This window comes from Phascolarctos cinereus, unplaced genomic scaffold (assembly GCF_003287225.1).
Source record: "Phascolarctos cinereus isolate Bilbo 61053 unplaced genomic scaffold, phaCin_HiC Scaffold_5;HRSCAF=322, whole genome shotgun sequence".
In the NCBI taxonomy this organism is placed as follows: Eukaryota; Metazoa; Chordata; class Mammalia; order Diprotodontia; family Phascolarctidae; genus Phascolarctos; species Phascolarctos cinereus.
The window spans coordinates 33,139,004-33,152,154 of NW_027555958.1; the positions used below are offsets into that span (position 1 = coordinate 33,139,004).

Below are 13,151 nucleotides of genomic sequence, written 5' to 3' on the forward strand. Positions count from 1 at the left end.
TAAGCTTATAAACAAACCTTAAACAAGGGGTCTAAAACTCCCGGCAGCCTTTCCTACCTCCCAGGATTCATCAGTGTGTGTAGAAAAACAGGGGTTAGGAGTGTGAGCCCACCCTTGTCCCAAGGGGCAGGACCCTGTATTTTCTAAATGAGTACTCCAGCTGGGATTAGGGGCTTGCCCTGAACCTCCTAGTGTGGGGCACTAGATCCCATGTTTGAGCACGTGGTAGGCAGTGGCAGGCATCGGGGGTCAGTGGGAAGGGGCTAGGGCTGCTGCCTTTGAAGTCCCATGAGCTGGTTTGAATCCTGACTTGGCCACTTAGCATTGGCTTGACTTTGGCCTCAGTTTCCTTGTCATGATGGAATTGGATTAGCTGGCCTCTCCAGCCCTCTCCACTTGTAAATGAATAATGCTACAATTGGGCATGGATGACTCCAAGAGCAAGAATGCAGGAAACTGTAAGCATTGAGTCTCGCCAGAGAAGGGAGGAGGGGGAGACAGGAACACTCCCTAGGGAGATAAAAGTACTAAATTCTTCATAAGGTCCTAGGGACTAAATTGTTCATGTTTTGTAAGGTGTGTTGAATGGGAAAAGTGATCTATAAATGCCTGTTATTTTTGCTAAACAATAGAGTGCCAGGCTTTTGTAATGGGAAGAAAGCAGTTTTTCAGTGTCTCTTCCTACAGTGCTTTTAGGAAGAAACATATGGTGGTAAGACCAGTAGATAGAAGAATGCTTAGGAGATCACTTATCAAGGTGATAAGATTCAGATCTTTTCAATATTCCTTATGACTTTTGTGATGTAAAGAGCTTTCTGAGACCTCTTGACTCCATTATTAGGTGGGAATATTGAAAAGCACCATCAGGTTTTTTTTTTCTGGAATTAATTCCTTTGGAAAACTGTTGTCTACTTGGTGATTGTGAAGCCTGATTGCTTTAAGGGCCTTTGTTTGTAATGAATCACTGCATTTGGTGTGGTTGCATTGTATGAAAAGTGCCTTTGTGGTAGCAATGGAGAGGAGTTGGTTACCTCTCAGAACAACAGCTTTTGAGATAATTCACTTAAGGTTCCAGTTTTATCTTTGGCTTTCATAGGTCAACAGGAGACAGAATGTTGCTTCATTCTTTGAATCTCTGTTGGCATATAGCTCTCTCAGTTGCTTTTCTCTTTTAGAATCGTTAATCATAAAATATAAGCCAAAAGTCACCTTCAAGATTATCTGATTCAGTCGAATCTCTCACTTTATGGGTGAATCCCAGAGAGGCCCCATACTCTGCCTAAAGTCATATGCCAGCCTGCTTCTAGTACAACAGATACCCAGCTTGTCTTTGGACTCTTAAAATTCAGAAAGATTAATTTACAAATCACTTCTCTACTTGTGCACCTTAGAGCTCAAAAAGTCAAATCAAGGAGAAGGAAACAAGTTCTCTCTGACTGGGAAATCTCGTTTCCTTGTCTTTTTTTTTTTTAACATGGGAAAAAAACCAACAACCTCACAGTACTTGAGTAAGGCAGTGCCATTATTATTTGGAATGCTTCAGTATTTAGTGGAGGCTGTGTTAATTGTGGCTTGCAAGAGCAGTGGTCAGCAAAGGTGAACCAATGAGCTTCTCTTTATGCTTTTCATTGTCTCAGATCCGAAATTAATAGGAGAATGACGCCTATGTGAAGCCCCATTTGGGTGAAATGGCAGTGCACGTGATGATTATGTGTGTTTCTATGGCAGCTGTAACTTTTCCAAGTTCTCAGAAGGGATGTAAAACAGTTATAATAAATCCTTTATTATTTAGCAGTTTAATGTCCAGTTTGTGGGTAATCCAGCCCCCTTGTTGATATGCTCCCCTGATTCCTACCTTTTTGGCATTTTTTACTGATTAACACCTTCAGATTTGTGGGAAAGGGCAAGGAGGAGAGAATAAATAATTCTGTCAGGGTTGCTCCCTCTTCAGAGCAGTAATAAAATCTTGGGAGGAAGAAAGATTTAAAACAAATAGCCAAAAAAAAAGTCTGGAATTATCTGGGCTTAATTATTCAGTTATCTCTGCTACCCTGCTTCTTCGCTGCTACCAATAATGAATAATTATTTCATGTTTAGATGCCTGCTACCCTTGTAATCCTTTCAAGTAGACATTATCCACTGTTGTTGAACTTTTAAAATTGTATTCCGGCTACCAGCTGCCATTTTTTTCTTTATCTCTGACATGTAAGCAGGACTCATAGATTCGTAGAATGTTTGAATTAGGAAGGATTTTTAGAAATACTCTATTAAGACCTCCTCATTTTATGGATGAGGAAACAGACTGAGGCAGGGGAAGCCAGTCATTCAGTCTGTAAACATTTGTTGTTGTGGTTCATTCATGTCAGATGCTTCATGACCCCATTTTCTTGGCAGAGATACTGGAGTGGTTTGCCACTTCCTTCTCCAGCTTATTTTACGGATGAGGAAACTGAGGAAAACAAGGTCAAATGACTTGCCCTGGGTCACACAGTTACTAAGTATCTGAGACCAGATTTGAATTCATGTCTTCTAGGCCTGACACTCTATCCCCTGGCGCCACCTAGCTGCCTGAAAACATTTATTAAATGACTACCATGTGCCAGGCACTGTGCTAATCAATAGGGATAAAAACGATTTTGGGTTTGGGTTTTTTTTTTTTTGGCTAGGCAGTGAGTTTAAGTGACTTGCCCAGGGTCACACAGCTAGTATAGGTCAAGTGTCTGAGGCTGGATTTGAACTCAGATCCTCCCCATTCTAGGGCCAGTGTTCTATCCACTGCACCACCTAGCTGCCCCTATTAAAGACATTTTTTAAAGGCAAAAGACAGTCTCTGCTCTCAAGGGACTCACATAAATAGAAAATAATCAACAAAGGGAAGGCACCAGCATTAAAAGGAGGATTGGAAAAACCTTCCTCTAGAAGGTGGGATTTTAACTGGGACTTGAAGGAAGCCAAGACTCAGAGGGAAGAAGAGAGATCATTTTGGTCATGAGAGGTAGCCAATGAAAATGCTCAGAGTCAGGAAATGGACTGTCTTGTTGGAGAAATGGCAAGGAGTGCAGTGTTACTGGTCCAGACTACATGGTAGGGTGTAAAGAGTAAGAATACTGGAAAGGAAAAGGTGTGTGGAAGGAGAAGAATGGTTACGAAGAGCTTGAAAATCTAGATTATTTTATACTTGATCCTGAAGGTGATTGAGTTGGGGGTGGGGGTGACATGGTAAGACCTGCACTTAGGGAGGATTGATTCCCGAAGGGGGATTGAACTGGAGTGGGGAAAGATTTGAGGCAAGGAGACCTATCCAGAGGCTATTGTGTGAAGTGATGAGGACCTGAGGGCAATGTCAGAGGAGAGGAGGGGGAGCATATGGTAGAGCTTACAGGACAAAATCAATAGGTCTTGGTAAAAGACAGCATGTGGAGTTTAGTGAGAAGGAGAGGATGACACCTCGGTTTCAAGCCTGGATGACTCAACAATAAGAGGGACGTTAGACAGAGGGGAGGGTTTGGGGGGAAGATGAGTTTTCAACATGTTGAATATCAGATGTCTACAGAACATCTAGTTCTGGATGTCCAGTAGGCAGTTGGAGGTGCTGATACTGGAGGTTAGGGATGGCTATGTAGATTTGAGAATCCTCAGCATAGAGATAATAGTTGAATCCTTGGCAGCTGATGAGATTCCCTAGTGAAATAGTATAGAGGGAAAAGAAAAGAGGACCCAGGGTCATAAAACAACTTGTGTTCACAAAATAATTTACTGGCCAAGAAAAGGCATTCAGACTAAAGGTTATCTGGCTCCTTGGCTTGAGTTTTTCATAGTAACAACGTTAATGTCTTGATCTGCTTCCAAAATCCATGTTCTCCTTTAACCGTTACAGTACTCTCTCAAGCAAGAATAAATACCGAGTCCATCAGAGTTTAGATTGAATATAATCTCCAATAATACATAGGTTAGTGTTGTTACCTTTTGGTCTCATGGAAGGAGGCACAGGATCTGAAAGATATGCCTCAACTTACATTGTTTTGAGAGTCATGGGAACTGATTTCTGCTCTCAACTTTGCCATGAATTTGGCTGTGTGGTTGTGAGCTAATCCTTTAACTTTTCTGTACCACAGCTGTGAAATAAGAGAGTTGATTGAGATGATCTCTGAGCTCCTTCTCATCTCCAGAATTATGTGACTTAGGTGGAATCCAGGGAAATTTACTACTTTAAAAAAGCATACTAAAGCCTAATTAGATATAATGCCGTTGGAGCAATAATGTGCCCATCCGGTCATTTATCACTGCTAATATTGCTTCCACCCCTACAGTTCTGGGATGTGGCCTGTTAGTCAAGAAAACCTCATTGAGGCCTAGGTCTGAGCTCCACTGTGAGTGCTGGCCCCACTTCTGTCTGAGTCTCATCCTTTGAGGAGACCCATTAACACTTCCTGGGGGAAAAAAAATCACATTCCTGACACATGAAATGATGAGAAAATGACAGGGCAGAACTTAGATCAAATCTTCAAGCTTAGTTGAAGAAAAATGTGCAGATTTGGTTTGGCAAGACCATTTCTGACTCCATGTGGAGTGGAAAACGGGCTTAGTTCACTTCATGCTGCTCAGTCTAATTTGAAGTAATTCGGGAATTCCTAGGTTCTTGGGGACAGAGAGCTTGCCTCCTTAGAGCCTTGTTTCCTGGCAGTTGAGAGTAAAGGATTAAATTGAGCTGAAACCCAACTGATTGACATTTTGACACCCAGCAAATTGTAAAAAGAAAGGGGATTTTGTTCTGTTTTTTAAATGGATAATAGTGGAAAAAACTTTCCTGAAAGTATCCAAGTTTGCAAAGAGGACTTAACATCCTCTTATTTAAAGGGGGGAGGGGGAAGACCTAAAGCCTGGAGATGTGCACTAACACTTTCACAATCTCACAGAGTTTTAACTTCAAGAAGGGTTTGAAAAGACCTGGATGGGAGCATTAAAGCTGGCTAGCTCTGCTGAATTGGCAGTGCCAGAGATCTTTCAAGGGGAAACAAAGAGCCGGGAACTTCTGAGTATCATTTTAGGAATCTCTGTGTAAAAGACAAGTAGACAAATTGATGAAATTATAGCAATGTCATTTTTTTAGATGCAAAAGGTCTTAATTCTGTACAGTATTGAGTAGTGCATGCTGCCTGAAGGCGTCCTTTCAGACAGATAGAAATGATTACTCTGCCATCATCTACCCTGAACAGCATACTTTCAGGTTGACTTCAATAAACTCCCGTCTCTGCACAAAGGGAGCTATACTCATCTTAACAACACCATTTTAAATAGGCACGGTGCTTCTTTTGAATGCTGTGGGAGATTGTAATAAATTGCAACCTGGAAGAGGTTTCAGGCTGACAAGTTGGGCAGATATTTTAAGCAATTGATTTCAGGGTGTATCAGCAGATTTTTTTTTTTACATTGCCATTTGGGTGCCTGCTGACACAGCCTGAATAAATATTACGAGTGGCCACTCTTCCTAGAGATGAACAAATCATGATGATGGATGGGCTAAAGTCTGTTTTAAGATCCAGCACCTTTCATTGATTCTTACCCATCTGATTAACCCCCAAAAGAGAGCCTCCAGATAACAGATCTTCTCTAGAGAGCAATATTGCGTATGTAGTGCCCTTCAGATCCTGCAGTTAGTTTTGAGTTTTATAAGATCAGCTGATGGTTGATTGACTAAGTCAAATGAATCATTCCTTTTTGAGTTTCTGCATCATGCCCATTGGCATTACTTTAAAATTCATGACTTTACAGGGAAGTAGATCCAGGAAATAAATCTACCAGAGGATAGGTTCGTGTTTCTGAACGCTGGCACATGCAATGTCAAATAACAGTAAGGTCTTTAAAGTGATCTTTGTTTCTGGAACAATTTTAGAGCATTCTTTTCCTCTTTGTCTAATGACTAGGTCTATGGCCAGTGTTTTTGAAGTTAATGGTTCTTGGTGTGTTTAATTTAAACTTGTTTTCTGATTCTGAAATTCCTGTGGCAACCTTATTGTTTCTGTGTTTTTTAAATCAAATAAACACCCATCAGGGACTAAACATTTGCCTAAAAATTAGATTATCTGTTTAGTCAGAAGAAAGAAGGGGAGTTATTAACTGGTTAGATTAGAGGGACAAGTGATACCTGGCATCACTTTCCTGATGTCATGGTCCTCTTCCACAATGAAGGACAAACAGCAAGATTAGAGGGGGCCCAAATCACCTGTACTTAGTATTTCTGTTTGTTTTGGGGTTTTTTTGTTTTGTTTTGGGATTGGGGGGGGTTTGCTAGGCAGTGGGGTAAGTGACTTGCCTAGGGTCACGCAGCTAGTAAGGGTTATGTGTCTGAGGCCGGATTTGAACTCAGATATTCCTGAATCCAGGGCCGGTGCTCTATCCACTACACCACCGAGCTGCCCCTGTGTTTGGTATTTCTGAAGGAAAACAAAAACCCGAATGACATGAAGCAGACCTGTCATTCAATGTGGATTTTAAGCCCAAATAATGGAATCTCAAAAACAGTGGCTTTGAATCTTTCAGGCGATTGAGAAAATGAGATTTGGTGTTGCATTAGTGTGCAAGGAATATATTTAAGGGATTGGAGGAGGTACAGCCCTTCAGTAAAATGCGCTTTCCCCGGCTGGACGCACGCACGCATTTACTTCGGAGCCCGACCGATCTCCTCCTGGGCTTGGCAAACCCAGTGGCCTCCGCTGCCCGTCTGGGGGTCCTGTGCCAGCGATGGCCCCGTGCAAGCAGGGGACAATCCAGCCACCCTAAGAGGGGCCGGGTGCCCCTGAGCAGGCTATCTGCCAACAGCTCGGCTTTGGCCTCTGAGGCCCGTCCCCCGCCCCGACTCCCTCTGCCAGGGCGGAGCCCCAGGGTGGGCCGTCCCTACTTTGTCCCCGGGCCGCCCCTGCGCACTGCGTCCCCGCCCCGGACGGACAGGCGGCCGGCCCGCCCGCGGGAGGGGGAGCTCCGGAGCTCAGCCTGGCCCCAGCCAACCTCAGGGACCCAAGCAAATCAAAGCAAAGCAAAACTGCTCGGCAGCGAGAGCCTACGCTGGGGCCCTAAGCCCTGGCCAACTTGCCGCTGCCTGCACAGCTGGCACCACTGGAACTCTGCCGCTTCTGGCTTCGGGCTAGGCTGAGCTGGACGGACACAAGGACCTACTTCTCCCTCCGCCTTGCGTGCCCCGCCGGCCGGGCTCCATTCTAGGAGCCCACCTCATGACTGAGCACGGGAGCGGGAGAAAGGAAGGCGGCCCCCCACCCCACCTGCAGTTTTGGTGTCCCCGACATGATCCCCTACTTCTCCGCCAACGCGGTCATCTCCCAGAACGCCATCAATCAGCTGTGAGTATGAGCTCCCGACTCGGGCTGGCTCTCCAACTTGTCTCTTTTCCTGTAGGCTTGCGGAACCCAGTTAGAGCCCCTGATTTGCCAGGTGGAGGAGGCTCCAGGGGCAGCGGTAGCCGCCTATATTTTAGGGGTGGGGGGCGAGAAAGAGAACAGAAAACCTTGATTTGAGCACTTTGAGATCACCAGGTGTGCCCTGAAAGATATGGAAAAGGGTGGGGTAGAGGGGGTAGTTTACAGTAGCAAAAGGGTGGTAGAGCTCGAAAAACACCTCATTTGTAAGAATCTCAAGTTAAGTCTTTGGAAGAATGAAGAAATTTTAAAACTCAGAGCTTGTTTTCTGGGATACCAGAGGCTGAAAGGATGAGAGCTTGGGCAGTGCCTATGTGTAATGGGTCCCCAATCAAATCGAATGAGATGATATTTATAAAGCACTTAGCACAGTACCAGGCACATAGTAGGCACTTAATAAATGCAAGCATTCCTTTCACCTTCCCTTCCCCCCAAATGGAGGTCTATCTGGGCGAAGGGCAGTCACCTAAACATCAGGATTTCCAGCCCGGAAAAGTGTTGTGGAAATCCTGCTGTTGACTCAAGCACTTCATTTTGTAAAGTTTGGACTCCCTGACACGGTCCTAGTGGAATCTCCAGAAGAGGGTTAGGAGTTTGGGTCTGGCGTTATTTTTGGGAACTAGACTTAAGTAGTCTGACTGAGTTTATTTGGTGTGTCACTAGTAGCATAGAATGAGCCCCTGACCATCCAGAACCAGTGATTTTCAACACAGCCTACTAGAGCCTCCTGTGGAGGCAGCAGTTTAGTCCGTGAGATGAAGAGGTTATGCCTGAACTCAGCAAAAACAAGCACATGTGAAAGCTCTTGTCATTTGAATGCTTCTCTTGACTTTGTCCTAAGCCTCCGTTGTAGCTCAACTATATCTGAGAGGTGTGTGAGATGCAAAGGAGTCATCTTGCCTGGGACAGTTCCCAAGTAGGGAAACCCTCCCTGCCCATTGTAGCTGGATCCTCAAGTAAGTGGAATGGACTGGCGGGGGTTACTGAAGCTAAGAGCAATTGAGCCTGCTTTGGGTGTTTTAGAGAGGTAAACATGGAAGCGATGCTAAAACTGCCATCGAATACTTAACTTGATTATGAAAAGCTGCTTTCTGACTGTCTGGTCAGCCCTATATCAGCTGAATTCTGATACAGCTAACCCTCACAGTTCTATATACTGTCTGTCTGTATACGTATATGCGTAGTTGTTATAAAGGAAAATATCTCTAAAATAAGTCTTAAACAATCCCTAAACCAAATTTATTTTAGCCAACACTCACCTTCCCCTCCCACCACATCTTTGACTAACTTTGGAGACAAGTAGACTCCTTTGACTAACTACTTTCTCCCCTGGAGGAAGTGCTAATAAAATAACCAAAAGGTGAACCAAGCTAGAAGAGAATGCATGGAGAATCCATGAGCTTTCAAATGGCAGAGCTGCTTGAACTTTGCCTTTTTTTTTTAAGAGGAAGTTTGAGCTTGTTTAAGAAAAGTAAGACTTTTGCATTTACACTTTCTAGCCTCCTCACACACATGCAACATGATGTCCTGAGCAGCCTACAAGGTCACTTATGCAATTTGGCAGTGATAGGAATAATCTTTAACTGCTGACCTACTACTTGCTACTAAAAACATTAGTCACTATACTAAGAAAGACTTGTCTTGTTCCTAAAATGAGTAAATTTCAAAAAATATAGAATTTCAAAAATTCTAAAACAAGTTTCAAAGGAACATACATATATGTCCCATCCTGTTTTGGTCTTTTCTCTTGGCATTTATTTTTCTTGGCTAAGACTTGGTCATTTTCATTGAAACTGTCCTCAAATTTACTACTGCTTCTCTGGAGTCAACATTTGAGTACCCACAATGGCTTGCCCAGCAACAAGAGGGATATTAAATAAGTGTTTATAAACCTCTTAAAAATCTTTTTTTGTTTTAAGCTTAAACAAATGAATAGCAAGGGTCATCTTAGTAAATCTTCCTACAGAGCCTAAGCCACTAAACCTCAATGGGAATGAAGATTCCTCTCTATGAATTGGCTGCTCATAGAGACAACAGTGAATGAGTGACTCCTATGGGTTGGTGAAAGATGTGTCCTATGATCCTTGTCTTTGGAAGATTTAGTAGCCTAAGTGACTGGCTTCTCCGTTCTAGGGAGCCTGGGTAGGAAAAGGTGGGACTTTGTCACTTGCAAGGTCATAAGACTATTAAGGGAAGTGTGAAGAGGCCATTCTCATAGGTATTCTTAGGATTTAGAGGTGAAAAGCACCCACCCCCATTTTAGGGATGAAGAAACTGGAATCAAAAGAAAGTTATAGAATCATAAGGGACCTTAGAGGACATCAGTTTCAAACCACCCTTTTTACAGGTGTAGAAACTGAGACCCGGAAGAGGATAAATGACATGTCCCGGGCCACACAGAGTCATAAGAGTAAGCCGAAGAGGGGCAGCTAGGTGGCGTGGTGGATAGAGCACCAGCCCTGGATTCAGGAGGACCTGAGTTCAAATGCGACCTCAGACACATATCACTTACTAGCTGTGTGACCCTGGGCAAGTCACTTAACCCCATTGTCTAAAACCAAAAAAAAAAAAAAGAGTAAGCTGAAGAGGGAGCTCTAGTGGGGCAGGTCTCTGAATCTAAATTCAAGGTTTCAGTGCTTGAGTTTTCCCTTTAGACTACCTTCTAAACAGAACCCTCACAGGATAAATTGTTTTTAATAGCAGAGATTTCTGGATAGCTGAAGGTTTATTGTCTTCAACATCAAAACTTTCTTTTTTAATTTAGCCATTTTGTTTAGAAACATTTTTGAAACACGTTACATGTTTCCTTATTTTTTAAACAGATGATCTCAAATTTAGTCTCTTGATTAAGGCCCAATGATTAAGAATATGATGGCCACTAGAATTCTTGAAGGGGTGTTAGATGATTCACCCTTCTACCGAATGGGTGCCGTCTACCATGACTTTTTTATTGTCTCCACCCATTTTCAATTGTCTTGCTTCTCACCTGCCATAGGCTTGTAAACTAGATAACTAAGAATGTTAGAACTGTGTGTAAAAGAAGAGTAAATGGGTTCTTGGTGGGATTCTTAAATGAGAGAGTGCCTGAGCTTTATTAATAGACATTGCTCTCTATTTCTGTTCTCTTCTTCCTCCTAATGCTACCTTGCAATTTATTTTGTATTGTTAAATACATCCTCATTTATGTGTATGTTTTCTCCTCCATTCAGATGTTAGCTCCTCAAGGACAGGGACAGTTTCTATTTTGCTTTGTATCCCCAGTGCTTAATACAATCCTCTCACAGAGTCTGAGTGTTTGTTGATTGATTCTGCTGGTCAGGGGCCTTGTTTGCTCTCTTTTTCCTTCACTTTTGTGATTAAGGTAAATGAAACATGACACAGTGAGACACTTACTGAATTTGGAGTCAGAAGACTTGGATTCAAATCTCAGCTCTGTTTTTTATTACCTGTGTGCTCTGGGATAAGGTTACTTAACCTCCCTGGTTGTGAGATCTTGCGATATCTGTGGGCCATCAGAGGCAGCTAGGTGGCTCAGTGGATAGAGTGCTGGGCCTGGAGTTAGAAAGACCTGAGTTCAAATTTGGCTTCAGAGACGCTCACTAGTTTTGTGACCCTGGGCAAGTCACTGAACCTTAATCCACTGGAGAAGGAAATGGCAAACTATTCCACTACCTTTGCCAAGAAAACCCCATGGACGGTATTGGCATGCCATGGTTCACACAGGGTGAAGAAGAGTTGGACATGACTGAGTGACAATGTGAACTGGGGGATTAGAAAGTACCTCCAAGGTACTTTCCAGCTCTGAGCCTATGAGCCGATGATTTTAAGTTGCTGAGTGGCTGAATCCTGGAGATCAGAAGCCTTTTCAGCCATTTCCTCATGAGAAAAGAGCAATTATTCTCAATTCTATTTTTTTTAATTCAAAGACCGCAAATTTCTCTGTCTCTGTGTAAAATATCAATGTTAATGGAAAGCATGGAGCTGATTTTGGTTAGACACCAATGAGGGGCATTAGAAATAAGTTAATTTGTGCTCAGACTCAAAGAAAGTGTCAACACTATTAATATAGGCTTAAATACAACAAGAAAGAAGCCCATTTGTGCTCAGATCTAATTTTAAGAATCTGGAGTCATCCTGAAGACAGAGGAAGGTGGAAAGTCCCCAAGACCTTTAACAGTATGCTAAGGCTGTATCCCATTGGCTAGGCTGTCCATACTTTTGAATATAATAAACATCTTAATTTCCTAATAAATTGAAATTGCTTTGTTATATAACAAGCAGACATCCAGTCCCCGAGAGGAGGTCACGAAGCAGGGACCTGGTTGCTCTTACTCTTCGCCAGACATGGCTTGTCTAGAAATAAGTTGCTGTTTTTTATGGTCTGGAAAGTTCAAGGATCATGAATAATTAGATAAAATGCTGGCATGAGCTATAATTGAAACAATGTTCCTATTATGAAGAACTCACAGCAGAACTCTTGGAATTTCTGCACTCTAGACATCACTTGATTTGTTAATGAGGTTCCTTTAAGCCTTTTTATCCTTGACCTGAAATATTTGTCCGTAGTTATTTGGTTTCATTTATAAATGTGTTTGATGACTTAGCAGCTGCACATCAGGAGTTTAGAAAGCCTGGAGCATCACAACAGATGGGCTTGTCAGGATGAGCCTCTAAATTGTTCCTTTTCAAGAAAGTAGAGATATGGCAACCTTTTCGTTCTCGTATTAATAATAATCAAGGTGCTTGCATTCATGGAATGCTCTTTATTTTTCAAGGTTAAATCACATTATTTCATTGAATTTTGCTCACAGAGAGATTTTGCAGATGAGGAAACAGGCTCAGAGACATTGCATGGATTGTAAGAGGTTTCAGTTTTGTGTAGCTCTGCTTGGACGTCGCTAGCTCTCAGGCCAGCTACCGGAGGTACTCTTTGCAAAGCCCTTTTGATTATACCAACATCATGCCCCGATATACTGGTAGCCTTAGCTTTCTAGCTCCAAAATGGCGTTCGTTTAGTACTTATAGTAAGTCATAGTTGTAGGGAGTAAAAGAATATCTGCTCTAATTATGTTGCACAGTTGTCTAATTGGTTAATCTGAGAGACCGACCAGAGGAAAAAAATGTGGTCGTGTAGAGAAAAGGAGGGTGTTAGGGCTTGTCAAAGAGACCAGTAGCCACAGATGAGGCTTGCTTGCCTGCCAGTTTGGAAGAAGGGCAGGCCTGAAGAGGGGCATTTATGGACAGCTGTGGTGGGGCCTACTTCTGCAAAGAGAATTTGAGGGACCACCTTCACTGGAGTTTCCCATAGCTATTGTAGCAGTTTGTAAAGGGCCCCAAGAAGAACCGTTTGATTTCTGAGCATGCCTGGAGGACTCAGGAGATCCATAATTAGATAGATAACCTGTTGTATAGACTTTTCATTTTCTGCCCTGCAGGGCCATGGACGGGGCTTTGACTTGGGATATCCCTGGATGCATTCCTCCCAGCTGAGGAAACACTCTCTTGGTTTAGGTCAACAACATTGCCTGGAGCAGGAGAGATGAGGAAGTTGGGGTCAGTGCAGAGGCAGGACCTGACCCCAGGTTTCTCTGACTCTAAGACCAGCTCACCCAATACCCTTATTGCCCTCTGCCCCTCACCTTCAGCACTATGAACCTATTTAAAACTTTGGACTTAAACTCTCACAGAAGTGGAAATGATATCTGCTCTACTTTTAGAACA

General features: G+C 43.0%; 1 protein-coding gene across 4 annotated transcripts in view; it reads left to right on the plus strand.

Moving 5' to 3' along the window:
- The window catches only part of SSH2 (slingshot protein phosphatase 2), a 255,357-nt gene that overhangs the window by 142,042 nt on the left and 100,164 nt on the right, over positions 1-13,151 (plus strand). Inside the window, exon 1 of one of the 4 annotated variants that reach the window (XM_020963305.2) lies at positions 6,960-7,355. The exons of the other annotated variants lie outside the window; for them this stretch is intronic. Coding sequence (XP_020818964.1) covers positions 7,300-7,355 — 56 coding nt within the window. The 5' untranslated portion in view covers positions 6,960-7,299. Of the gene's footprint in view, positions 1-6,959; positions 7,356-13,151 lie in introns of those variants that run through there. 4 annotated transcript variants of the gene reach the window in all.